General features: G+C 44.6%; 2 protein-coding genes across 3 annotated transcripts; one reads left to right on the forward strand and one right to left on the reverse strand.

The window, feature by feature from the left end:
• Positions 1-611: 611 nt before the first annotated feature.
• Positions 612-4748, forward strand: LOC138676945 (pneumococcal serine-rich repeat protein-like). 2 transcript variants are annotated; one of them, XM_069766662.1, is made up of 6 exons: positions 612-1098; positions 1924-1985; positions 2072-2158; positions 2314-2509; positions 2656-2815; positions 3588-4748. In XM_069766662.1, the coding sequence occupies exons 2-6, from the start codon at positions 1941-1943 to the stop codon at positions 4687-4689; spliced, it is 1590 nt and encodes a 529-aa protein (XP_069622763.1). In that variant the 5' UTR covers positions 612-1098; positions 1924-1940; the 3' UTR covers positions 4690-4748. The 2 variants fall into 2 exon arrangements, with proteins under 2 accessions (XP_069622763.1, XP_069622762.1); XM_069766661.1 differs by having other exon boundaries at positions 612-1985.
• Positions 4749-6599: 1851 nt separating this feature from the next.
• LOC138676946 (uncharacterized) lies at positions 6600-8565 on the reverse strand. The gene is made up of 2 exons (XM_069766663.1): positions 7843-8565; positions 6600-7691 (listed from the first exon to the last, which is right to left on the reverse strand). Exons 1-2 carry the CDS (start codon positions 8187-8189, stop codon positions 6806-6808), a joined length of 1233 nt encoding a protein of 410 aa, XP_069622764.1. The 5' UTR covers positions 8190-8565; the 3' UTR covers positions 6600-6805.
• Positions 8566-25432: the final 16867 nt, after the last annotated feature.

Raw genomic sequence — 25432 nt, forward strand, 5'->3', positions numbered from 1 at the left:
CACTAATTATCATGCCTTGTAGCTCACTACTTTACTAAATTATAAGATCAAAGTAATAATTGCACTTTCAGGCAGTATACTAAAGTCAAGTTTCTTCTCCCCGGTAAACACATCGCTCAGGTCCCTTGCAGCATGACCTCATGTCTCTAACATGTTAAATGGTTTATTTGAGTAGGAGAGGACGCGTTTCACATGCTTCTGCTTTAAATCTGAGATTTGCACATTGTTTGACTATTTCTTATGCTAAGCTGATTAATACTCCATAAACTGCTGTCATTTCCATTCCACCATGACTTGCCTGGAGAGCACTGCCATTCCTCAGCTCATTATGTGACCCATGAAAAGGTTAAAGCAGACTTAAGATACAAAAAGAAATCATATTGTTTGTCTTAGAGCAAATTAGATTTGTTAAAAAGTTAATACCTGTGCCCCGTCCGTAAAGAGACAGAAATCACCAGATACACGTCTAATATAAGCTCTTTGGCTCAGAAATTCAATATACTGCATGGCAGACAGGGTTAAAAGGATTTTCCCGAGATGGACATTTATCCCCTGGGACCTCCATGATCTCTAGATAGAAGGCCCCATGCACCTTTCTTAGGCTACGTTCACATTAGCGTCATGCGACGCTGCGTCGCCGACGCACGACAACGCATGCGTCATGCGCCCCTATCTTTATCATTGGGGACGCATGCGTTGCGTTGTCGTGCGTTTTCAGTAAAACGCACGACGCATGCGTCGTAACACCGCACCTGGGTGGCGTCGGAGACGCTACATGTTGCATTTTCGGAGCGCCAAAAAAACGCGCGCGTCGCTCGTGCGTCGTCAATGCGTTACAATTTCCCATTGAAACGTATTGACGACGCACTTGCGTCGCGGGTGTGCGTCGTGCATGCGTTGTGCGACGCATGCGTCGTAACATAAAATGAAACAAAAAAGTGTCTAGACAGTGTCTAGACAGTGCAAACAGTGAGAAAAACATCCCCCATATATAAAGAAAATGTAGGATTGTTTGTCACTTCTGCTGCCGGCTACACAACAGGCAACATCAGACCAGACACATCAGAGCAACTGTCTTCTCATCCGCTGTCCAGAGATGTAAGTATAGAATGATTATGTGCATTTTCTACATGTTTTTACAATTATTTTTGCAAGTAGTGTTTTATATTCTGCACTGTGGCTAAAGATATTGTGGTCTTTTTGGTCTGGTTTTGATGTACGGCATTGTGTATAGGATGGCGTTTCATTGTCTGCGGCCTTGATTAGTGTTCTTTCCAAGATTGATTTTGAGTTTCCATTTTTTGGTTTGGTGTTGTTTTTGTATTCAGTTGTGCTGTTTTATTCTTCCGTTATATGATGGCGTTTCATTGTCTCTGGCCCTGTCGGTTGTTTTGTAAAGTATGGTAGTATAGAATGATTTTGCGGCCTTTTATTACATTTTTATTGCAATTTGTGTATTATTTTCAGCACTGTGGTTGTGTAAATACATAGTTGTATGTTTCTGGTTGCGATGTATGGCGTTGTATCCCCTTCTATTTTCTCCGGCACTGTTGGTTTCATTGTAAAGTATTTATGTTTCTGCCCTTATTTTTTTTCGTGTTGAAATATTTTTTATTACAACCACATATTGTGTTTTTTGTGTTGATCCGTGCATACTGTAATTTTTCTTTTTTAAAAAAATCTTTTGGGATTACTACATTGTGTACTTGTTAATTTTCTTATCTTTAGCCTTTTGTACTCTGGCATTGGGTTGTCTCTGCCATTGTTTCTTTAATCTAATCAATGTGGCAGTGTAGTTTGCTCATCGTTAGTTCAGTTGGAGTGCAATGTTATTTGTGGTTTAAATGCCTTTTTTTTTTAATATTATTTATTGCATGATAGTGCATAGGAGCATAGTCAATGTTATTTTTTTGTTAATTTCAGAACTGCTTTAATTAGTCATGGCCAGCGGCAGTGATTCCGGCACCCCACCGCTGAGGAGTCCGGTGAGTACATGATCTACTATTGCTTGCTATATTTTCGCTGTCATTTGTAGATGGGTCACTCAACTTTTTGTTAAACTATTTTGCAGGCTTCTTCAAGTGAGGAGGAGAACCAGGAGGAAGAGAGGGAGCAGCAGCAGGGACCACGGGGCCAAGCTGTGGTTGTAGGACGGAGCGTAAGTATTTATTTCAAACCTTTATTTTTTTTTTTTTTTTACGGGTATTGGGGGGGTGGTGGTAGGGTGTGGTGTTGTGTGTAGTAGGTGTTGGTGGAGGAGATAGGGACAATTTTTTTCTCTTTCAAACCTTCATATTTTCCATTCTTTTCTAGGTTTCACAACGGGCCCTGGATGAGCCACTTAACATTGACCTAATGGTGGCATCAATAGAAGCACGGGGCCCGTTGTGGGACAGCCGTGACCCCCAGCACGCGGACCAGGGCATATTGCGGCGTCTGTGGTTGGAGGTGGCACAAACGCTGTGGGATGGCTTCGACAGCGCTAACGCCAAGGCCAAAGCCAGTTTCCGTAAGTATTTAAAAAATAGTGCTGTGACCCATCATGCCAGGATTACACAACCGTCTGTGATGTCTTTGATTGGGATTGCACACGGTTGCGTAATCTTTTTCGATATATTATCTAAAACCTTTTTTTTTTTTTTTTTTAATACACAGTTAAACAATTGAGGACCAGATGGCGCTCCATGAAGGACCGTTTCAAGAGGGGCCTGAAAAAGGAGGGACAGGCTCGTAGTGGTGCTGGCGCTTCAAGGACCTCGGTGTACAAGCATAACCGTATACTGCAGTTCTTGCGACCGGTCCTTGAAAGCAGAGAGTAAGTATAGTGCCTATTCACACACCTAGTTTTCACAACATGCATATTCACATACTACATTCCAGTCACGTTGCTTATTGCCCAGCCATTTATTTTGCCAAGTACCAAGTATATAAATGAAGTAAAAAAAGGCTAGTTCACAGAGTTGTGCAAAAATACATACTTTTCTCCTCTTGAATCATAAGCAGAGGATCAAACATCAGCACAATACAATAGACTCTATCTACGTGTTTCAGGTGACAGGGAACATCAGACCTGAAACGCGTAGATAGTTTTTTTATTGTATTGTGCAGATGTTTCATCCTCTGCTTTTGATTGAAGTTAATAATTTTTTTTTTTTAAACTTTTCACCACTCGTTGACCTTGAATTTTTTATTCATTTCTTATCTTCTCACACTTGCCAGGTGTATCTACGATTTTTTATACATAATAAAGTTAAATATAATAGATACGGCATACATTCCACTGCAAAGCTGGTTAGGTTCCCATGGTTGCTCAGCTCGCAGGACCTGTGATGACGTCTCGTTCACATGACCGTGACGTCATGGCAGTTCCAACCTAAGCATAATTGTCTGGCGTTGCAAACTAAAAACATGGGTGACTCTTTAGAATTAAATAAATACCGTTTGTTTAATATTGATGGTGCATATGCAGTGTCAATATTAAAAATAGTGTAATATTAATGGCGGTAATGGATACCTGGCGGTAAAATGTTCTGACGCATGTGAAATGTGATATTTTTTATACTAATGGTTTCCTTATGTTTTCACAGAACACACAGCAGCACCCGCGAGACTGTCCAATCCTCAAGACGACCCTCAAGAGCGGTCCTTTGTGAAGCGCCATCTGAACTGTCGCGGCCATCCCACAGCGAGAGCAGGTCTGCAACAACACAATCTGGCGAACCGGCAGCCGGTCCATCAGATGTTCCTCTGGCCGAGGCCTCTGTTGCTCCGTCCTTTGGGTCTTACCGACAGCGTCAGCGGGCCTCGGACAGGGCGCCCATGTCCGAATTTTTACATCTGAGTACCGTATTTCAGAATGGTTTCAAGGCGCTGTGCGATAAAATGTGCAATATCGAACGGCGTCTTGAAAACATCGAAACGGATCTCTCGAGGCCGGCAAAACATTTCTTTAGTGCCATTCACAACGGCATGGTGGAACATCTTACGCCGGAACTCCAGATTTCGTTCATGCAGGGCTGCAACAATTTATATGTCAGTGCTCTGCAGCAGGCTCGGGTCATGCAGTCAGCGACAAATATGCCCGCAGTACCATCGCTGGCTGCCATGACTCCGACTCCTGCTGCAGAGCACCACCACAGAGGTCCGCGTGCCGAGGGCCACCGCCGCCGCCACCGCCACCACAGAACTGAGCCCCAAAGTTCCGAGCCTGACAGGCCTTCAAGGGGGCACAGACGGGAAGCCGACCCCCACCCAGAGGGAGAGAGGAGGAAAAAGAAGAAGAAGAAGACCATGACGACCACAAGCACTACGTCCTTGGCTATGGCTGCTCCCCAAAGTACCACCAGAACACAGCCTGGGTCGACCCGGAGCACACCAAGTACCCAGGCTGGGTCTACACGGAGTACACCCACTACCCAGCCTGGGTCAACCAGGAGTACACCATCTACACAGCCTGGGTCGACCCAGAGCCGGAGTAGCCAGCCAAGGACACTGGTCGTCCCTCCTCCTCTCTCACCTGCTTCTGTTGCAGTCTCGCCACCACCATCCACTGGCTGGACTGATGTCGGCATCCCGTCTAGTGTCATAGAGTATGCTGCTTCCTCCCCCTCTTCCTCCTCCTCGGTCTCCTCATCACAAAAAACTGGGGGATATGAATCCCCTTTGGTTGCGGACATTGGCACCCCTTAAAACCGGGTTCCCTTTTTTTTTTTTTTTTGTAACACAAAATAAATTTGTTATATTTTTTTAAAAAAAAATTTTGGTTTTTATTGTCTCAAATAAAGTTTGCACCAAATCACACCTTGCGCCGTACACACAAATCGTGTCTTTGTAACACCAGATGTGCAATGTGTGACAATATTATCTCTATTTTTTTTAACATTTTCTTATATGGCTGTCGTTCATTGTACTCAGATGTTACAAACACAAACAGCATTGCTCAATATGTCACGTTTACAAAGTACCATCACACAACGATTTCAGTATGGATATAGTTGTTTTAACTTTGTCTTTTCTGAAATCGTAAAACGATTGAGCCCCTGCTGTGATTTTTTGGTTATCAGCAAATGATTTGGAATTTTTTTTGGGTAACTTATCAGAAGCTGTCATTGTTGGATTGGTGAGTTCACACCAATCCAGCGATGTCTTTGTTTTAAACAAGGGAAAATTGGGTAGTGCACTGTTTTAATCACTGAAATAAAAAGTTTACAATACCCCACTAATATAAAAAGGTGTCTACCAAGTCCCTCGCCGTCATCTTTCCGCACTGACACTGTGATTCCCGCCCGTAAAGCTGAGCACACCGTTGCCTTAAACGCTGTGCTGTGCTTTAGGGCTGGCACAGTACGGGAAGCTGACGGCGATGGACGTTTCACACACCGTAGTGTAAAGGTACCTTCACACATAACGATATTGTTAACGATATCGTTGCTATTTGTGACGTAGCAACGATATAGTTAATGAAATCGTTACGTGTGACAGCGACCAACGATCAGGCCCCTGCTGGGAGATCGTTGGTCGCTGAATAAAGTCCAGAACTTTTTTTCGTCGCTGGACTCCCTGGAGACATCGCTGGATCGGCGTGTGTGACACCGATCCAGCGATGTCTTCACTGGTAACCAGGGTAAACATCGGGTAACTAAGCGCAGGGCCGCGCTTAGTAACCCGATGTTTACCCTGGTTACCATGCTAAAAGTAAAAAAAACAAACACTACATACTTACCTACAGCTGTCTGTCCTCCAGCGCTGCGCTCTGCACTCCTCCTGTACTGTCTGTGAGCCGGAAAGCAGAGCGGTGACGTCACCGCTCTGCTTTCCAGCTCACAGACAGTACAGGAGGAGAGCAGAGAAGCAGAGCGCAGCGCTGGAGGACAGACGGCTGTAGGTAAGTATGTAGTGTTTGTTTTTTTTTACTTTTAGCATGGTAACCAGGGTAAACATCGGGTTACTAAGCGCGGCCCTGCGCTTAGTTACCCGATGTTTACCCTGGTTACCGGCATCGTTGGTCGCTGGAGAGCGGTCTGTGTGACAGCTCTCCAGCGACCAAACAGCGACGCTGCAGCGATCCGAATCGTTGTCTGTATCGCTGCAGCGTTGCTAAATGTGAAGGGGCCTTAAGGTTTTTTTTGTAATTAACATTACATTAACAATAGTAAATATCGTGAGTGTGGCATTACACAGATTGCTCTTTTTTTGTTGCTGGGGAGCTGTATGTGTGACAGCTCTCCAGCAACCATGCGACAACTAAACAACGATCTCGGTCCAGTCGTATCACTGGTCGGTATCGGTGGATAATAGTTTTATTAAATGTACCTTAAGAATATTGTTCAGGTGAGATGGAAGCAATGTTGACAGTGTCACCACTATTTGACTCTGGACGTATTATAGCATCCTGAGTACAATAGTGTTCACTCTGTAGAGTTTAGCAAACATGATCGTCTCCCTCCTTGTCAAGCCTTGTTCCATATGCAAATAGTCTGCAGGATTAAAAATGGTTGACAAGGTGGGAGCCGATTATGTTATGCCTCAATACTATGAAACACACAAATTTTGTGGCACACACATTAGTACTTTCAATAAATTCAATAAATTTCAATAAATTAGGATTTTTTAAATTTTATTAATATGTATAAACGTATGAATTTTTTTTTTTTAAAAACTGAAAGGCTCAAGAAGTGTATTTGAAAACACAACACATTATACATCCAGGGAACATTAAAACAATAACCATAGAATCACCATACATAGGATGGTTAAATGATGAACACAACAGTGTTTACATGACATCATAATAAAACATACAGAATTAGACCATTTCATCTTGCCATGAAACACGGCCAACATCGGAAACAAAGTATGCAGCAAATTGGTCCCTCATATGAGCAATCTCCACAGTTGTCCGCAGAGGATGATCTTGATAATCAGGCAATGGATTTTGTATGTGTTCATCGAGTTCCACGTTGACTCTCTCTTTATCAATAATAAAATTGTGGAGAACCACACACGCCTTCACCACCTCATCCACTGTCTCAATTTTCAAATTTATAGCGGATCCTAATATACGCCATTTGGAGACCAGGATGCCAAAGGCGCACTCCACAGTTCTTCTGGCCCTGGACAGTCTATAATTAAATATAGTTTTGGTATGGTCCAACCCACGACTGGAGTACGGTTTCAGTAGGTTGCCACTCATTTGAAAAGCCTCATCACCAACAACAACAAATGGCAGGTCCGGGCCGTCAGTGTTGGGAAGAGGTCGTGGATGGGGGAAATTAAAATTGTTATTGTACAATCTTTGGCCCATATCAGACTCCTTAAATGTCCGTGAATCATTTGCACGACCAAAGGCTCCAATGTCCACAGCGAGAAACCTGCAGTCCGCACCAGCAATTGCCATCAGCACAGTGGAAAAGTATTTTTTATAATTATAAAAAAGAGATCCACTTCTTGACGGCTTGGTAATCCTAATGTGCTTCCCATCCACAGCTCCGATACAGTTAGGGAAAGAACAAACTTTGTGGAATTTTTGGGCGTTGGCATGCCATATTTCTTGTGTAGGGATGGGCAAAAATTCCTCCCGGAGGTTGTCCCACAATGCGCGGCATGTGTCTGCAATAATACCCGACAGTGTTGAGACTCCAATCCGAAACTGGAAATGCAGTGATCTCAATGTCTCTCCGGTAGCCAGGAAACTGACAAGAAGAAAAATAAATAAATATAATTAATTTAATTGTTATGAATGAATTTTCCATTTTTAATTACAATCCCCCACCCCGCAAAACAAAAACATGTTAATTTAAAAAAGGGCTAGAACATATAAATCCTTCACATTCCATTACGTACCGTAGAGTCACCAGCAGACGCTCCTCAGGGGAAATCGATTTACGGAGCTGCGTGTCCTGCCTGGAAATGGTTCCTTCCACCAGACGCAGCAGATATCGAAAGCTGTCTTTTGTCATCCTGGTGTATTCTAAGTATTTGTCCTGGTTCTCATTTAATTCGCCAAAAAGACAATGGTACGCTCCACGACTCTCTCGGACTTCCACTATAGGGTGAAGCCAAAAACGCCGCCGACTCCTTCTCCGTAGTTTGTCTCTTCTCCTCTGTTCATGACAGGCAAAAGCATAAGCTATAGCAAGGGCTAATTCCAGCTCAAAAGTGAGGTAGATACTCTCCATGGAACGATCCATCTTGATGCTGTATGGTTGGAAATAAGGTATGCGGGGGTATATATACCACTATGACATTAATACCCACCTCCATCTACCCATTGGTGTCATTATCGATTGTCTAGACACTAGACCCACCCTCTTCTATTCATTGGTGGTGTTATCTAGTGTCTAGACACTAAATTGTGGCTCAAGATCCAATCAGTGTTTGCCAACGCATGCGTCGTAAAACGCTGCGTTTTTTGGTAAAACGCACCAAAAACGCACCGAAAACGCTGCGTTTTACGACGCATCCGTCAGACGCTTGCGTCATAAAAGTTGCGTTTTGCGTGCGTTTCCGATGCGTCGTGCGTTGCGTCGGCGACGCAGCGTCGCATGACGCTAATGTGAACGTACCCTTACCCGTGTCTAGTATATGGCACTGATAGAGTGCAGAGCTTGGTTGTTTCCACACAATAAGCATTGAATTGAGCTGAAGGACACGTGTGGGACCACCAATCTGCTCAAGTTCTTCCTCAGCATGGTTGCATAGTAAGGAAGTGCTGAGGGTCCGAGAAGTGAGAGCCCTGAATGATCAAAACATTTGTCATATCCCGTGTGCAAGGTGATCAATGTCCATCTTGGGAAAGCCCCATTCCTGTTGGTGAGGCCTCTGGGCAAAAAGTGTGGTTGGGGAATAAGTATAAAAGTTGGGCCCCTTATTAACATTCAAAGCTAGAATTTCCCATACAACATGGATAAACAGCGTTTGACATTGGTGCTGAAAAGCAGAACCCCGTAGTTCAAAGGGAACCTGTCAACTGAATTTGGCGGGCCCTTTTTCGGTCCGATGGGCGGTGTTTTCGGGTCTTTTATTCACCCCTTCCTTTCCCGCTGGCCGCACGCTGGCCGCAATATTGTCTTGAAGTTGATTCGCCTTCCTCCGTAGAACACGCGTGCACAAGGCAATCTTGCCTTGCGCACGCGCAGTATGCTTTGCCCAACTGCAGGCAAAGTCGAAAAGCATTAGTGCGCATGCGCCGGCGCACTATGTCTCGGAAGTATTTTGCTGTGTTCTGGGACAATAGTGCACCGGCGCATGCGCACTAATCCTTTTCGGCTTTGCCCGCAGTTGCATTGAGTTGAATAGGAAGAGTATTTGAAATGGTTTTGGAAGAAGATGTAAAAGTGGGTCTGCTTCAAAATCCTCCTTAAAAAAAGCTTAGTGTGAACCTAGCCTAAGGGGTTAAACAAATTAATGAAGGAAATCAAACTGTGAAGTGGTAATGTGTTTGAGAGCATTCACTTAGCCTGGTACTTAATACAAGTATAAAGGAACTTTTGTCATTCATCAATAGCCTAAGAAAGTGTGACCGCTTCAAATACAGTAACTGTATCGGCAACATAATGCCTTCAGCCGTTTACGGCTTGTGGTTTGTGCCAAAGAACAGGCCACGAAGAACAAAAGAAAATTGCGCAGTCCAGTCTACATGCTCTGCTGAGAATTTCGACGCTTCTACGTTCAGGGTGACGGAGTCAGAATGGCTGTTTTGGTTCTTGAGGAGGTAACTATGATACCAATGAATTATTCGTTTCCCACTATTAAGTGTTTATTTAGTAATAGCCTATTATAGGCCTCATTTCCCAGCAGTCAAGAAATACCCGTTACTTCTGTCACTCCGCATGGCATGTGCCAAGATGTTCGTGGGGAAGCTGGCAGAAGACCAGCTTTACCGTAAGAGAAAAAGCAATGTTTCTAGCAATAATCACGGCAGCGTGAGAAGGTGTTAAATTTCAACACAACACCTGAGAATCAGCACGTCTGAAAACTTATCAAGAGAGAGGACGCCAACAGGGCAATTTACTAGAATTATTGCTTACACCGGCTTCATAGACCCTTATTATGTGCCAACCAATTGGTTTCCATTGGAGGTCGGCTTCTAATCTGACCAAGGCAACATCTGTTTGGAGTATGCATCTTCCATCCATCTTTATTGGGTTCCTTGATTTTCTCATATTTTTGTAAAATCATGCCAATTGTTTAATGGTTACCATGGAAAATCGAAATGTGGTTTCTGGAGAAATCAGTGTTTCTAACCACTAAGGTCATATACACACAGTGAGTATTTGGTGAGTTTTTTACCTCAGTATTTGAAAGCCAAAACCAGGAGTGGGTAAAAAAAAATGTAGAAATGGTGACGTGTTTCTATTATACTTTTCCTCTGACTGACCCACTACTGGTTTTGGTTTACAGATAAGGTGGTAAAAAACTCACCAAATACTGAATGTGTGAACGTGGCCTAACAGCCTCCCACAGAAGAAGACTGGAGAAGATTGTAAGCATCTGACCGCACCTACCTCTCAAAGCTTCAGTAACAACTTGTGGGACAAGGTTTCTATTTTTTTTCATTTTACAAAAAAATTGAAGTCCAAATTTTCCAACACTGGTCTCAAAATCATTTATGACCACAGGACAGATATTGTAGTATAATTACGACAAACTTACGGGAGGCTCCTTGAAAAAGGGAATCCTAGATGTGCTGGCAAAAAAGTGTTAGCAGACTTGTGAATCCTTACATCACACACACTGTGCACTGTGTGGATTCTCCGGCGCTGGCAGCGGCAGTGGGCGGTCATAAGACTGCAAGAATGCGATTTTCATACTTAAGACCACATTCTAACTAGACGTGTCCGGCCTTGTTTAGCACACTTGCATTGAGTGAGGCCGCACACGTCTAGTGGGCACATGACCGCATGTACGCAAAGCACATACTTGGGGTCACGCATCCGCTGCTCCTGGAACCGGCACCAGAGAATCCACACAGTGCGCAGTGCATACGATGTGAGTATTTACAAGTTTGCAGTCACATAGAGCTCATACATGGCTCCAGTCACTTGCTCCATATCCAGTAGGAAATCGCTGCATTCTGACAGAGTCGGCAGACATTGTGCAGAACACTAGGCTCCATACTAAGAGAACACTTGAACTCATTGATGCACATTCTCACAGGAAGAGGGTAAGAGATGATGCCAGGGAGAAGCGGCATTACACTTGTAGGAGATCCATTACTGTGCGTTGTGTAATGCAAACATGGCTCAACAGCGATGAGAGAATCCTGATTATTATCCTGCCAAGCGTAAAACGAGAACAATGTACTAATCAGCCTTGTCACTCACCCACGTAGATCTGGGAGCCCGCCAAAAGCGCCGACTGTGACCATTAGGACTCCAACTAAATGTTCTTAGAAATATTGTGGGTGAAACAATATAATTAAAATTAGTGTTCATAAGTGAGTGGAGATGGAGGTGCAGGAAAAAGGTGGAGGGGCAAGAATACAGGTGCTTCTCCCAAAATTAGAATATCATCAAAAAGTTAATTTATTTCAGTTCTTCAATATAAAAAGTGAAACACCAGCTTGAAAAATTATTTTAAAATCGAAATGTTGGCCTAGAGAAATGTATGTTCAGTAAATGCACTCAATACTTGGTCAGGGCTCATTTTGCATCTATTACTGCATCAATGTGGTGTGGCATGGAGGCGATCAGCCTGTGGCACTGCTGAGGGGTTATGGAAGCCCAGGTTGCTTTGATAGCAGCCTTCAGCTCATCTGCATTGTTGGGTCTGATATTTCTCATCTTCCTCTTGACATTACCCGACAGACTCTCTATGGGGATAAGATCAGGCGAGTTTGCTGGCCAATCAAGTACGGTGATGCTGTTGGTTATTTACCAGGTATTGATACTTTTGGCAGTGTGGCCAGGTGCCAAGTCCTGCTGGAGAAATAAATTTCTATCTCCAAAGAGCTTATCGGCAGAGGGAAGCATGAAGTGCTCTAACATTTCCTGGTAGATGGCAGCGCTGACTTTGGTCTTGATAACACACAGTGGACCTACACCAGCAGATGACATGGCTCCCCAAACCATCACTGATTGTGGAACCTTCACACTAGACCTCCAGCAGCTTGGATTGTGGCCTCTCCACTCTTCCTCCAGACTCCGGGATCTTGATTTCCAAATGAAATGCAAAATTTACTTGCGTCTGAAAACAACACCTTGGACCACTGAGCAACAGTCCAGTTCTTTTTCTCCTTGGCCCAGGTAAGACGCTTCTGGCATTGTCTATTGGTCATGAGTGTCTTGACACAAGGAATGTGACACTTGTAGCCCATGTCCTGGATACGTCTGTGTGTGGTGGGTCTTGAAGCAATGACTCCAGCAGCAGTCAACTCCTTGTGAATCTCCCCCAAATTTTTAAAGGTCTTTTCTTAACAATCCTTTCAAGGCTGCGGTTATCCCGGTTGCTTGTGCACCTTTTTCAACCACACTTTTTCCTTCTACTCCACTTTACATTAATATGCTTGGATACAGCACTCCGTGAACAGCCAGATTCTTTGGCAATGACCTTTTGAGGCTTACCCTCCTTGTGGAGTGTGTCAGTGACTGCCTTCTAGACATCTGTCAAGACAGCAGTCTTCCCCATGATTGTGGAACCTACTGAAACAGACTAAGGGTACCATCACACAGTGGCATTTTGATCGTTACGGTGGCACGATTTGTGACGTTCCAGCGATATATCCGTAACGTTCCAGCGATCTCGCTGTGTCTGACACGCTCCTGCGATCAGGGACCCCGCTGAGAATCGTACGTCGTAGCAGATCGTTTGAAACTTTCTTTCGTCGTCTAGTGTCCCGCTGTGGCGGCATGATCGCATGGTGTAACAAAGGTGTGCACGATATTGTATACGATGTGCGCATAGTAACCAACAGCTTCTACATCACACATACGTCATGAAATTATCGCTCCAGCGTCGTACATTGCAAAGTGTGACAGCAGTCTACGACGCTGGAGCGATATTGTTACGATGCTGGAGCGTCACGGATCGTGCCGTCGTAGCGATCAAAATGCCACTGAGTGACGGTACCCTAAGGGACCTTTTTAAATGCTTAGGAAGCCTTTGCAGGTGTTTTTGTTAATTATTCTAATTTACTGAGATAATCAGTTTTGGGTTTTCATTGGCTGTAAGCCATAATCATCAACATTAACAGAAATAAACACTTGAAATAGATCACTGTTTGTAATGACTCTATATAATATATGAGTTTCACATTTTGTATTGAAGAAATGAAATAAATTAACTTTTTGATGATGTTCTAATTTTGTAAGAAGCAGCGTTAGGTGGCCATGCTGGTAGGGGTACTATGCTTATAATAATGGGAAAGTATACATTGTTTTATTTCCATTACAGAACCCATGTTCCCACACAAATTAATTGAAATCACTGAATACACACAGTAGGGTTAGGGGCCGATGCAGTAGAATATCCCTTTTTTTGGGATCATGGGGTGATTAAGAGTTGGCTGATGGGATTTATGGCATAACCCTCTTCATAATCTCCAGTTTAGGGGAAGGTTCATATTCAGTATGAATAACCCATTATTTTATATATACAGCCTTGATATAACTGAACATCGAACTAGACATGTGGGTTAATATAAATTTTAGTTTCAAATAGGGTGAGGAACTATAGGTAACAGCAGAGGAATAAAAACAACAGTTTTCATTACCTGGAGCTGGCTTGCCGGTGTGTTCCTCCTGTTCAGCTCCTGGACGTCAACTCATTGTTTCTTCGACCTCCATTTTCTCAGAGTTGAGTCCGCATAGTCACTTTCCCATTGGCTCTGTAGACATGACCTGAGAGATCCCCGTTTCCAAAGAAAAATCACAAGCAATGGGGAAAACACCACAAAATTCATTATGCCCTTCTCTGTAAAAGATATGAATAAGGAGGACAAGTGGGTAGACAAGCTCTGGGCCCTACAGTCCTAGGAGGGAGGAGAGGGATGGCACCAACCAGAGCATGCAGGGACATTACTGTGGCTTTTGCTATTGGGATCTTCTATTTTATGTAATTCTCAAAGATCTACTTTTTTTTTTTGCACAAAATAAAAAAAATATAACATTTGATTTCAGATATAAAAGATAAATAATGGGATAAATAACCCTACGGGTTCCTCTAGGTCAATTGTAAAGTGCTTGGCTCAGGGGAAGCGTACAGAACACTTGTAAATACAATCTACTTGTAAATACAATCTACTGGCATTATTAGGAGAAAAAAAAGTTTTTTAAAGGGTACGACCATCTTTGAGGACCATCTTACAGCTTTGGCTCCTCTATCGGCATCTTAGGTTTCACTTTCCTTCTGCTGTTATGTAAGAAAAAATATCCGACAGCTGGACAATGTTATTGAACATGACAATAATTAGTAAAAACATAAAAATTATAAGGTACTACATGATTGGACAACACATGGCACATTTAGGTAAGAAGTGGTATCAATAATATCACAAAAATTTTTATCACATAATTGTTCTCATAAACGCCATCTTCAGTGTGCAAGTAAGAAACTTTATATAATGTTTACCCACATGGGAAAAAAATAGAAACGGAAGAAGAGGATGTATTTATATGTCTATAATTGTAATATAGAATTTTGCTCAAAACTCCATTAGATGATCATATATACAGCTCTGGCAAAAATTAAGAGACCACTGCAAAATGTTCAGTTTGTCTGATTTTTCTCTTTATAGGTATATTTTTGAGTAAAATGTAAATTGTTCTTTTATTCTATAAACGTCTGACAACATGTCTCCGAAGTTCCAAGTAATAAATTTCGTATTTATTTTCTGAAAATGAGAAATGGCTGAAAATAACAAAAAAAAAACCCAAAACAAGTTCATAATCATTTAGAAACAACAATACTAATGTTTTAACTCAGGAAGAGTTCAGAAATCAATATTTTGTGGAATAACCATGATTTTTAATCACAGCTTTCATGTGCCTTGGCATGCTTTCCACCAGTCTTTTACACTGCTTTTGGGAGACCTTATGCCACTCCTGGTACAAAAATGTAAGCAGTTCTTCTTTGTTTGATGGCTTGTGACTATCCATCTTCCTCTTGATTACATTCCAGAGGTTTTCAATGGGGTGCAGGTCTGGAGATTGGGCTGGCCATGACAGGGATTTGATGTGGTGGTCCTTCATCCACACCTTGATTGACCTAGCTGTGTGGCATGGTGCATTGTCCTGCTGAAAAAAACAGTCCTCATAGTTGGGGAACATTGCCTGAGCAGAAGGAAGCAACTATTTTTCCAGGATAACCTTGTATGCGGCTTGATTCATCCGTCCTTCGCAAAGATTAACCTGCTCAATTCCAGCCTTGCTGACGCATCCCCAGATCATCACCGATCCTCCACCAAATTTCACAGTGGGTGCAGGACACTATGCCTTGTACGCCTCTCCTGGTCTCCGTCTAACCATTAGACGACCAGGTGTTGGGCAAAGCTGAAAATTAGACTCATCGGAGAAGATTACCTTACTCCAGTCCTCTATGGTCCAATCCTTATAGTCGTTGGCAAACTTCAGCCTGGCTCTCCTTTTCGTCTCATTGATGAAAGGCTTTTTTTTCATTCCTATTACTTTTGGGATATTACTAACACTTGTTTTGCCATCCAGCTTGTCCTATTGCAAGAGGATTGTCAACACCACAGCAGTGTTTTTTTAGACTTTCCTTAGTTATATAAGATTTGGTTCAGGTGATCACCGAATCAGAAGCACATTAAAGGGAAAATATCACCCCCAAAATGGAAGGTGAGCTAAGCCCACCAGCACACCAGCATCAGGGGCTTATCTACAGCATTCTGTAATGCTGTAGATAAGCGCCCGATGTATCCTGAAAGAGGAGAAAAAGATGTTAGATTATACTCATCCAGGGGCGGTCCCGCTGCGGTGGGTGTCGCGGTCCGGTCTGGCACCTCCCATCTTCTTACAATGACATCCTCTTCTTGGCTTCATGCTGTGGCTCCGGCGCAGGCGTACTTTGTCTGTCCTGTTGAGGGCAGAGCAAAGTACTGCAGCGCACAGCGCCGGGAAAGGTCAGAGAGGCCCAGCGCCTGCGCACTGCAGTACTTTGCTTTGCCCTCAACAGGACAGACAAAGTACGCCTGCGCCAGAGCTGCGGCGTGAAGACAAGAAGAGGACGTCATCTGATGAAGATGGGAGGCCCCGGACCGCAGCGGGAGCACCCCGGGGTGAGTATAATCTAACCTCTTTTTCTCCTCTTTCAGGTAACATCGGGGGCTTATCTACAGCATTACAGAATGCTGTAGATAAGCCCCTGATGCTGGTGGGCTTACCTCACCCGCGATTTTGGGGTGACAGGTTCCCCTTAAGTAGAATGAGGTGTCATCTGGTTGGAATTCAACTGACACTGGAATGGAATGGCTGTCAGACATGTAGAGAGGCTGATTTTTATAAAACTGTGCAGTGGTCTCTTAATTTTTGCCAGAGCTGTATATTTATTGCACTGCCATCTAGTGGCAACAAAAGGAATAGTATCCTATTAACAATTCAGAGTAAAAATTCTATTTCTCAAACCTCCCTGAAATTCTTTATATGCGTGCTGAGAAGAGTGCCAAGCACTTTGTACATAATCATGCTACAGTGCTAATAAAGTGCATGCAAAAAGAGTTCCCGTAATACAGAGTGCAAAAATTCAAAGTACAAAAATAGTGCAAAAAAGTGCTACATTAATGCTAGGCAACTCTCATATCAAAACACATATAAGCGTCAAAACGACATACTACAAATTCAGTACAATGGACCATGGGTAGAGACCCCCTAACGCGCATTTCGCATTGTTGCTTCTTCCCAAGGGATGGCAGTGCTATAAAAATATATATATATGGAGTTTTGAGCAAAATTTGATATTACAATTATAGACATATAAATGCATCCTCTTCCTCCATTTCTATTTTATCCCATGTGGGTAAACATTACCGGTATATAAAGTTTCCTACTTACACACTGAAGACGGCGTTTATGAGAACAATGTGATAAGAATTTTTGTGATATTATTGATATCACTTCTTACCTAAATGTACCATGTGTTGTCCAATCACGTAGTACCTTATAATTTTTATGTTTTAACTAATTATTGTCATGACTAATAAAGATTTGTTGATTATTATCTTAAAACAGATCTCTAGCTTTTGATAGGATGATGTCATGTAAGAAAGTGGACAAGAGAAGATGTAGAAGTAGAGTTGATGCCTAGCTGAGTAACTGCAAGCGAACATTGCCATCTGGTCAAAGGCAAGAGTGAAAGTAAAGGAAGAATTACAGCAGTAGGAACCTAATAGTGGGAACCTATGTACCCACAGGAAGAGTTTTGATGATGACACCAAGTCAGGTGATACTTGTGTCACAGTTACCAATTATGAAAGTGCTGGCTGGGCCGAAAAGAGGGAGTTGGCTCCAGAACCTGTACTAGGATAGGTCGTGTAGCTGTGAGGAAGTTCCACACCCCATGCCAGTAGAATATCCATACCCAGTGCCAGTAAAAAATCCGTACCTCACGACCTCACGCCAGTAGAAGGTCCACACCCAGCACCATTAGATCAGTACCCTGCACCAGTAGAAGATCTGTACCCCACGCTAGTAGATCTGTACCGCTCACCAGTAGAAGATCCATTAGAAGAGTCCAGAAGGAAAAAAGTAACAGCAGGAGTTAAGATATATCAGGCAACTACTTTACCCACCACCATAAGTACATTTCTGCTCCGTCTGAAAGACACAACGTTGCAGACATGTGGTGGTGCATAAACCAATTTTATGCTATTTCTAAAGTCCTGGTACTGAAGTTTTTATGATTCTGGACACTACGAAGGATTGCTCCAACCATGTGGTAACATGCACGTGGCCCATCTATTGATGAGTCTAAGGCCAATAGACGTCCATATATCACGGTCCAAGTACGGACTGGCCACAAGTCTCCTGATCTGAACTCAATAGCTTCAAGTCAGTGACATACGGAAGTTTGAATTCGGCCATAGGGCTCGTGCACAGTCGTATTCCTGGTTCGAGTGCGATCCGTCAAAACATCGCCCTCGCCCATACAAGTCAATTAGTCCATGGAAACCATTGGACTGCACATGGATGACAGCTGAGTGCAGTCGAATTTACACGGACTGACAGAAGATGGATACATTTTTTTTCTAAATTTTCTCCTTATAGGGGAGAATCAGATCACATTGATCAAACTTAGACCCAATTCTGTTGGATGTAAGAATACACAGTCATTTGCAACAGGCCCCATTTACACGTGGCGTCAACTGGTGAACAAGCATTCATAAGAATGCACATTCCGGACTATCGGACCATGTACACATTCTTGAGCAGAATGCTGTCATAACCTGATTCAATCCATTCATACGGGCAATTAAATCATCAGAAGCTCATTGACCCATCTAAGGGAAGAGTCAGATGGGTGTATAACTCGGACGATGATCGCTACCCAATTCTCAGACTGCCTATCAGTTCTCCCAAGCCAACTGTGACAGCTGCATAGAAATACATGCTGCCATGCTTGGGTCAGGGAAGCTACGGCCAGTCCAAGCATTGCATTGCAATCTATGTCTGAGCTATAAGTTCATCTGACTCTTCCCTAAACAGAAGATTTGCTGCAGACAACATGCATTTCGTATGGTGAGAGACCGATATGAACGGGCCACTAATGATGGTGAGAGACCGATGTGAACAGGCCACTACTGATGGTGAGGGATCGATGTGAACGGGCCACTACTGATGGTGAGTGACCGATGTGAACAGGCCACTACTGATGGTGAGAGACCGATGTGAACAGGCCACTACTAATGGTGAGAGACTGATGTGAACTGGCCACTACTGATGATGAGAGACTGATGTGAACGGGCCACTACTGATGGTGAGAGACTGATGTGAACGGGCCACTACTGATGGTGAGAGGCCGATGTGAACGGGCCACTACTGATGGTGAGAGACTGCTGTGAACGGGCCATTACTGATGGTGAGAGACCGATGTAAACGGGCCACTACTGATGGTGAGAGACCGATGTGAACAGGCCACTACTGATGGTGAGGGATCGATGTGAACAGGCCACTACTGATGGTGAGAGACCGATGTAAACGGGCCACTACTGATGGTGAGAGACCGATGTGAACAGGCCACTACTGATGGTGAGGGATCGATGTGAACAGGCCACTACTGATGGTGAGAGACCGATGTAAACGGGCCACTACTGATGGTGAGAGACCGATGTGAACAGGCCACTACTGATGGTGAGGGATCGATGTGAACAGGCCACTACTGATGGTGAGAGACCGATGTGAACGGGCCACTACTGATGGTGAGAGACCGATGTGAACTGGCCAGTACTGATGGTGAGAGACCGATGTGAACGGGCCACTAATGATGGTGAGGGATCGATGTGAACGAGCCACTAATGATGGTGAGAGACCGATGTAAACGGGCCACTACTGATGGTGAGAGCCTGATGTGAACGGGCCACTACTGATGGTGAGAGACTGATGTGAACAGGCCACTACTGATGGTGAGAGACCGATATGAACGGGCCACTACTGATGGTGAGAGACCGATATGAACGGGCCACTAATCATGGTGAGAGACCGATGTGAACGGGCCACTACTGATGGAGAGGGATCGATGTGAACAGGCCACTAATGATGGTGAGGGATCGATGTGAACGGGCCACTACTGATGGTGAGAGCCTGATGTGAACGGGCCACTACTGATGGTGAGAGACAGATGTGAACGGGCCACTACTGATGGTGAGATACCGATGTGAACGGGCCACTACTGATGGCGAGAGACCGATGTGAACTGGCCACTACTGATGGTGAGAGACCGATGTGAACAGGCCACTACTGATTGTAAGAAACCAATGTGAACAGGCCACTACTGATGGTGAGGGATCGATGTGAACAGGCCACTACTGATGGTGAGCGACCAATGTGAATGGGCCATTACTGATGGTGAGATACCGATGTGAACAGGCCACTACTGATGGTGAGAGACCAATGTGAACGGGCCACTACTGATGGTGAGGGATCGATGTGAACAGGCCACTACTGATGGTAAGAGACCAATGTGAACAGGCCACTACTGATGGTGAGGGATCGATATGAACAGGCCACTACTGATGGTGAGGGACCGATGTGAACAGGCCACTACTGATGGTGAGAGACCGATGTGAACAGACCTCTACTGATGGTGAGAGACCGATGTGAACAGGCCACTACTGATGGTGAGGGATCGATATGAACAGGCCACTACTGATGGTGAGGGAGCGATTTGAACAGGCCACTACTGATGGTGAGAGACCGATGTGAACGGGCCACTACTGATGGTGAGAGACCGATGTGAACGGGCCACTAATGATGATGAGAGACCGATGTGAAGGAGCCATAGACGGACGAAGGATCTGTCACAAGAGAAAATGGAATTCATTGGACTAAAATAATAACAACTTAATTTTACACAATGATGGTTGTCTAAAATACTGTTTAATCTTAATATTTCACAAAGTTTACAGTAATGGGTCCAAAACATTGATGGCGAGTTCTTTTGTTTTTTTCCCCACTCTTACGGCTCGTTCTGACACACACATTTGCATGTTGTGCTGTCTATGTGCCCACGGACCATTTGTAGCTAATGTGCTAATTGACTCCACATGAGGAAAAAATAAATGGCAGCGTGCACGACTCTGGTCTGTAAAAGGGACCAGAATTGTGCATGCAACAGAAGGCAGCTCTAGAATCCATCCACAATGCGGACCAGGATATGGAGCCGACCAAATCTGAAAACATGAAAAGACCAATTTTTCTGTGGCACAGACCCCCTGACAGCCTCTTGAAGACCTCGCCTGTCCAAGACATCATACACTCCTTTATTATTAAGGAATCTGTGAACATTTTCAACAAGTTTATTGATTCATGCAAATATGATTTGTTGGCTGTAAGGTGATAGGTTTTCTTTATCGCATGTAACATTTTCAGATCTTGGGCTTATTGACTTATTATTGGTTTATCTCCACATGAAAAGCAAGACTCCCAGAGCAAACAGTGGGTGCAGCGGTTTGGCCCAGCGCTCGCTTGCGCAGTTGGCAGCCGGCTTACTTCTCCTCCTGCCTGTCACCGAGGTGTGAAGTGTTCGGTACCACACACACAAACCTCATCTGAAACAAAACCTTTCGCAGCAATTATATCCACCGCAACTGTGACCGGTCCATGGAGTCCGAGTCCTGCGCTTCTCAAAATCTGTAGACAGTGCGGTATTGAAATTCCAAAATAGAAACTCTACAATGTAAGATAATATTCATAAACTTACTTTTCAAATGAACTTTTCTCATAAACTGGATTGTATCCGACAGGGGTGGACATATCATTGGTGCAACCTGTGCAGCTGCACGTGGGCCCAAGAGGTAAGGGGGCCTATTTTTACCTCCAAATCAGGTGCAATTTTGCATTATTAGGGCTGCAAAAGGCCCATATACTGATGCCAATACCAATACAATAATAACATTAATGCAAAATACAGCAGTTTTTCAGCCAAGTACTGTTAATATATTGATGTATTGCAGCTACATAATTAGATGACTTATGCACATATCATATAAAATTATAAATAATAAGTAATGCAGTTCACAGATTAATAAAGTGCCAGTGCTCAAACTATATTTTTTTTATAACTACATGATTAGATAAATACAATATTTGAATAAGAGAAATGCATAATTAAATGTATCCCAGGATTGAAAAATAACAGATATAAAAGTGCTTAGTAGTGATGGGTGAGCACTAAAATGCTCGGGTGCTCGTTGCTCGGGTTGAGCAAATTGGAATACTCAGGTACTTGACCCGAGCAATGAGCCCAATGTAAGTCTATGGGAAACCTGAGCATTTTTACCGCGATCCCCCCAGGGGTCCTTTTAAGGTCTAAAAACGTCTGAAAAAGATGGAAACCCTGCTCAAATGACAAGGAAACATCATGGGGATCACCCCTGGAAGCATGTTCTTGCACATGGGCCTGTGGCGCCCGAGGGTCCAGTTGCCACAGAGGTACTGCACCTCAGCCAGAGGTGTGGTACTGCGCTCTCGGGTAAGGAGGGGGCACTACCTAGGACCCATACACTAGCACCCAACACTAGACCTCTCTAGGCCAGGGAGGAACTAGGTAGAGGGTGTGGGTGGAGGAAGTAGGGGTTGTCATGGAGACAAGAGGGAGGAGTTAGTCAGTCAGAGAGAAGTCAGAGGGAGTTGGGGACTTGAGGAGGAGCTCGTCCCAGCACCAGAGGACAGAGAGTGAGAAGAAGAAGGGGTCCTAGGGGCATGGGTAGTGAGGAATTCACCCATGGGGCCCGCATCCACGCCGACCGTAGTCGGGTGGAGGGATCAGGTTGCAGCAAAGGACCACCCCTAGACTAGTGGAGAAACTGAGGACTCAACTAGCAAACCGTGCTGCATGTGCTACAGCCACAGCTGCACACATTCGCTGAAAAAGCAGCCATATAGGGTCAAGGGGACCAAGAGGATGTCACCAGACAGGATCCGCGGCTGCTGGCTTGGGACACTGTGAAGGCGCATGGCAGGAAAGGCGTGAGCCAGTGCAGAGAGATGGCCAGGGAAGGAACATAAGAAGAGGCTCTGGCAAAGTGTTCCCCAAATTACCTGCTGACTGGACCACAGACCCGAAGGACACAGCACCCTACTAGGAATTGCACATCAGAACTGTGAGTAAAGTGTGGAAACTGCACCCTGCTGTGTCCTCTGAATTATTGCTGTGACCTGCCCTGCACTGCAACATTCACCATCATTGACTTTAACACTATAATTGCCCTGTAGCCCAGCTCTACCCATGGAGAGCCATAACAACTCTGCTGCATCACCATCAGCTCCAGCGGTCCCCTTAAGCAGCATTGGCCACTCATTGCCGAACACCACGGGTGGCGTCGCAAACAAATCCCCTATAAACTTTATTCCCCTTTCACATCACTTTTCATTTGACACCCAGGGCCACGGACTGGGTCACTGCTGCCATGACCACCCCCCTTAAGAACAGTCTGACCCAACCCGAGTGCCCCACGGCCCTAGTGGGTGTATCCGCCAGTGGTATCAGGGGTGTCGCTGGGGACCTCCGGGGCATGCGTGGTTGCAGGAAGAGGTGCCAACAAGCCATTTTTCTACAGCTTTCGCTCAAGGAAAATTAAAGGTGATGTCCAAGGCTTTTTTTCTTAGTTGCTATCTACCTGCCTGTTCTGCCCTGCACCAATCTAACTCTGCTCAAAGTGGTGACAGCGATTCTTCTGCTTCCTGTGATGTTCTGCTTGACTGCCTTCATGTTGAGTGACAGCTGGTTCCCAGCTGCATTAGGCTGAGCTGGCTGTCAATCAGCATGACATTGGCAGTGACAGCCCAACGACAAAGTAAAGCAGAAGAGGAGGAACTGCTCTATCGATGTGACATCACAGGAAGCAGGAGACTCGCTGCCAGGAGAGGTCGGTGACTGTTCTGAGTTGGAAGAAATCATCACACGGCAGAACAGGCAGGTAATTTGAAATTAAAGAAAAAAGTCCTGGATAACACCTTTAAACATTACATGGTGCCCATACAAACAAATGAGATGTCTCAGCAATTCGGGACAGGTCCTTTACATTTGCACCCAGTGAAAAAAGTCTCCAGGAGCTCAGACTTTGGATTGTGCTTAATGCCATCGGATACCTTGGCCGGGGGTCGCTTCTGTGTCTCAGGACAGTAAAGAAAAAGGGGTCTGGCTGGATATGGTGTTACCTTTAGCATACACCACTGCCTACTGCATGCTGCCGCTTGACATGGCATGTCAGGACCAGAAGAAGTAGAGATAATTGAGTGCAAAAATAAAACATTCCTTTACTAAACCGTGAAACATATACACTGCTCAAAAAAATAAAGGGAACACTAAAATTCCATATCCTAGATGTCACTGAATGAAATATTCCAGTTGTAAATCTTTATTCATTATATAGTGGAATGCGTCGAGAACAGTAAAACGTAAAAATAATCAATGTAAATCACAACTAATATCCCATGGAGGTCTGGAGTTGGAATGATGCTCAAAATCAAAGTGGAAAATCAAATTGCAGTCTGATCCAACTTCAGTGAAAATGCCTCAAGACAAGGAAATGATGCTCAGTAGTGTGTGTGGCCTCTACGTGCCTGTATGACCTCCCTACAAAGCCTGTGCATGCTCCTGATGAGGCGGCGGATGGTCTCCTGAGGGATCTCCTCCTAGACCTGGACTAAAGCATCCGCCAACTCCTGGACAGTCTGTGGTACAACGTGATGGTGGATGGTGCGAGACGTGATGTCCCAGATGTGTTCAATCGGATTCAGGTCTGGGAAACGGGTGGACCAGTCCATAGCTTCAATGCCTTCATCTTGCAGGATTTGCTGACACACTCCAGCCACATGAGGTCTGGCATGGTCCTGCATTAGGAGAAACCCAGGGTCAACCGCACCAGCATATGGTCTCACAAGGGGTCTGAGGATCTCATCTTGATACCTAATGGCAGTCAGGCTACCACTGGCGAGCACATGGAGGGCTGTGCAGCCCTCCAAAGAAATGCCACCCCACACCTTTACTTGACCCACTGCCAAACCAGTCATGCTGAAGGATGTTGCAGGCAGCAGATCGCACTCCACCGTGCCTCCAGACTCTGTCACATCTCTTACATGTGTGAACCTGCTTTCATCTGTAAAGAGCACAGGGTGACAGTGGCGAATCTGCAATTCCTGGTGTTCTGTGGCAAATGCCAAGCGTCCTGCATGGTGTTGGGCTGTGAGCACAACCCCCATCTGTGGACGTCAGGCACTCAGACCATCCTCATGGAGTCGGTTTCTAACCGTTTGTGCAGACACATGCACATTTGTGGCCTGCTGGAGGTCATTTTGCAGGGCTCTGGCAGTGCTCCTCCTGTTCCTCCTTGCACAAAGGCTGAGGAAGCGGTCCAGCTGCTGGGTTGTTGCCCTCCTATGGCTCCCTCCATGTCTCCTGGTAGCGCCTCCAGCCTCTGGAGACTACGCTGACAGACACAACAAACCTTCTTGCCACAGCTTGTATTGATGTGCCATCCTGGATGAGCTGCACTACCTGAGCCACTTGTGTGGGTTGTAAAGTCTGTCTCATGCTACCACAAGTGTGAAAGCACAACCAACATTCAAAAGTGACCAAAACATCAGCCAGAAAGCATTGGTACTGAGATGTGGTCTGTGGTCCCCACCTGCAGAACCACTCCTTTATTGAGTCTGTCTTGATAATTGCCAATAATTTCCATCTGTTGTCTATTCCACTTGCACAACAGCATGTGAAATCAATTGTCAATCAGTGTTGCTTTAAGTGGACAGTTTAATTTCAC

Source organism: Ranitomeya imitator, chromosome 4 (assembly GCF_032444005.1).
Source record: "Ranitomeya imitator isolate aRanImi1 chromosome 4, aRanImi1.pri, whole genome shotgun sequence".
NCBI lineage: Eukaryota > Metazoa > Chordata > Amphibia > Anura > Dendrobatidae > Ranitomeya > Ranitomeya imitator.

Excerpts from the sequence above, each read along its gene's own strand:
- LOC138676945 (XM_069766661.1), top strand. The coding sequence starts at position 1,941 with ATGGCCAGCGGCAGTGATTCCGGCACCCCACCGCTGAGGAGTCCG. Across the intron at positions 1,986-2,071 it reads CCCCACCGCTGAGGAGTCCG|GCTTCTTCAAGTGAGGAGGA; the intron begins GTGAGTACATGA and ends ACTATTTTGCAG. Across the intron at positions 2,510-2,655 it reads CAAGGCCAAAGCCAGTTTCC|TTAAACAATTGAGGACCAGA; the intron begins GTAAGTATTTAA and ends TTTAATACACAG.
- LOC138676946 (XM_069766663.1), bottom strand. The coding sequence starts at position 8,189 with ATGGATCGTTCCATGGAGAGTATCTACCTCACTTTTGAGCTGGAATTA. Across the intron at positions 7,692-7,842 it reads CGTCTGCTGGTGACTCTACG|TTTCCTGGCTACCGGAGAGA; the intron begins GTACGTAATGGA and ends TCTTCTTGTCAG.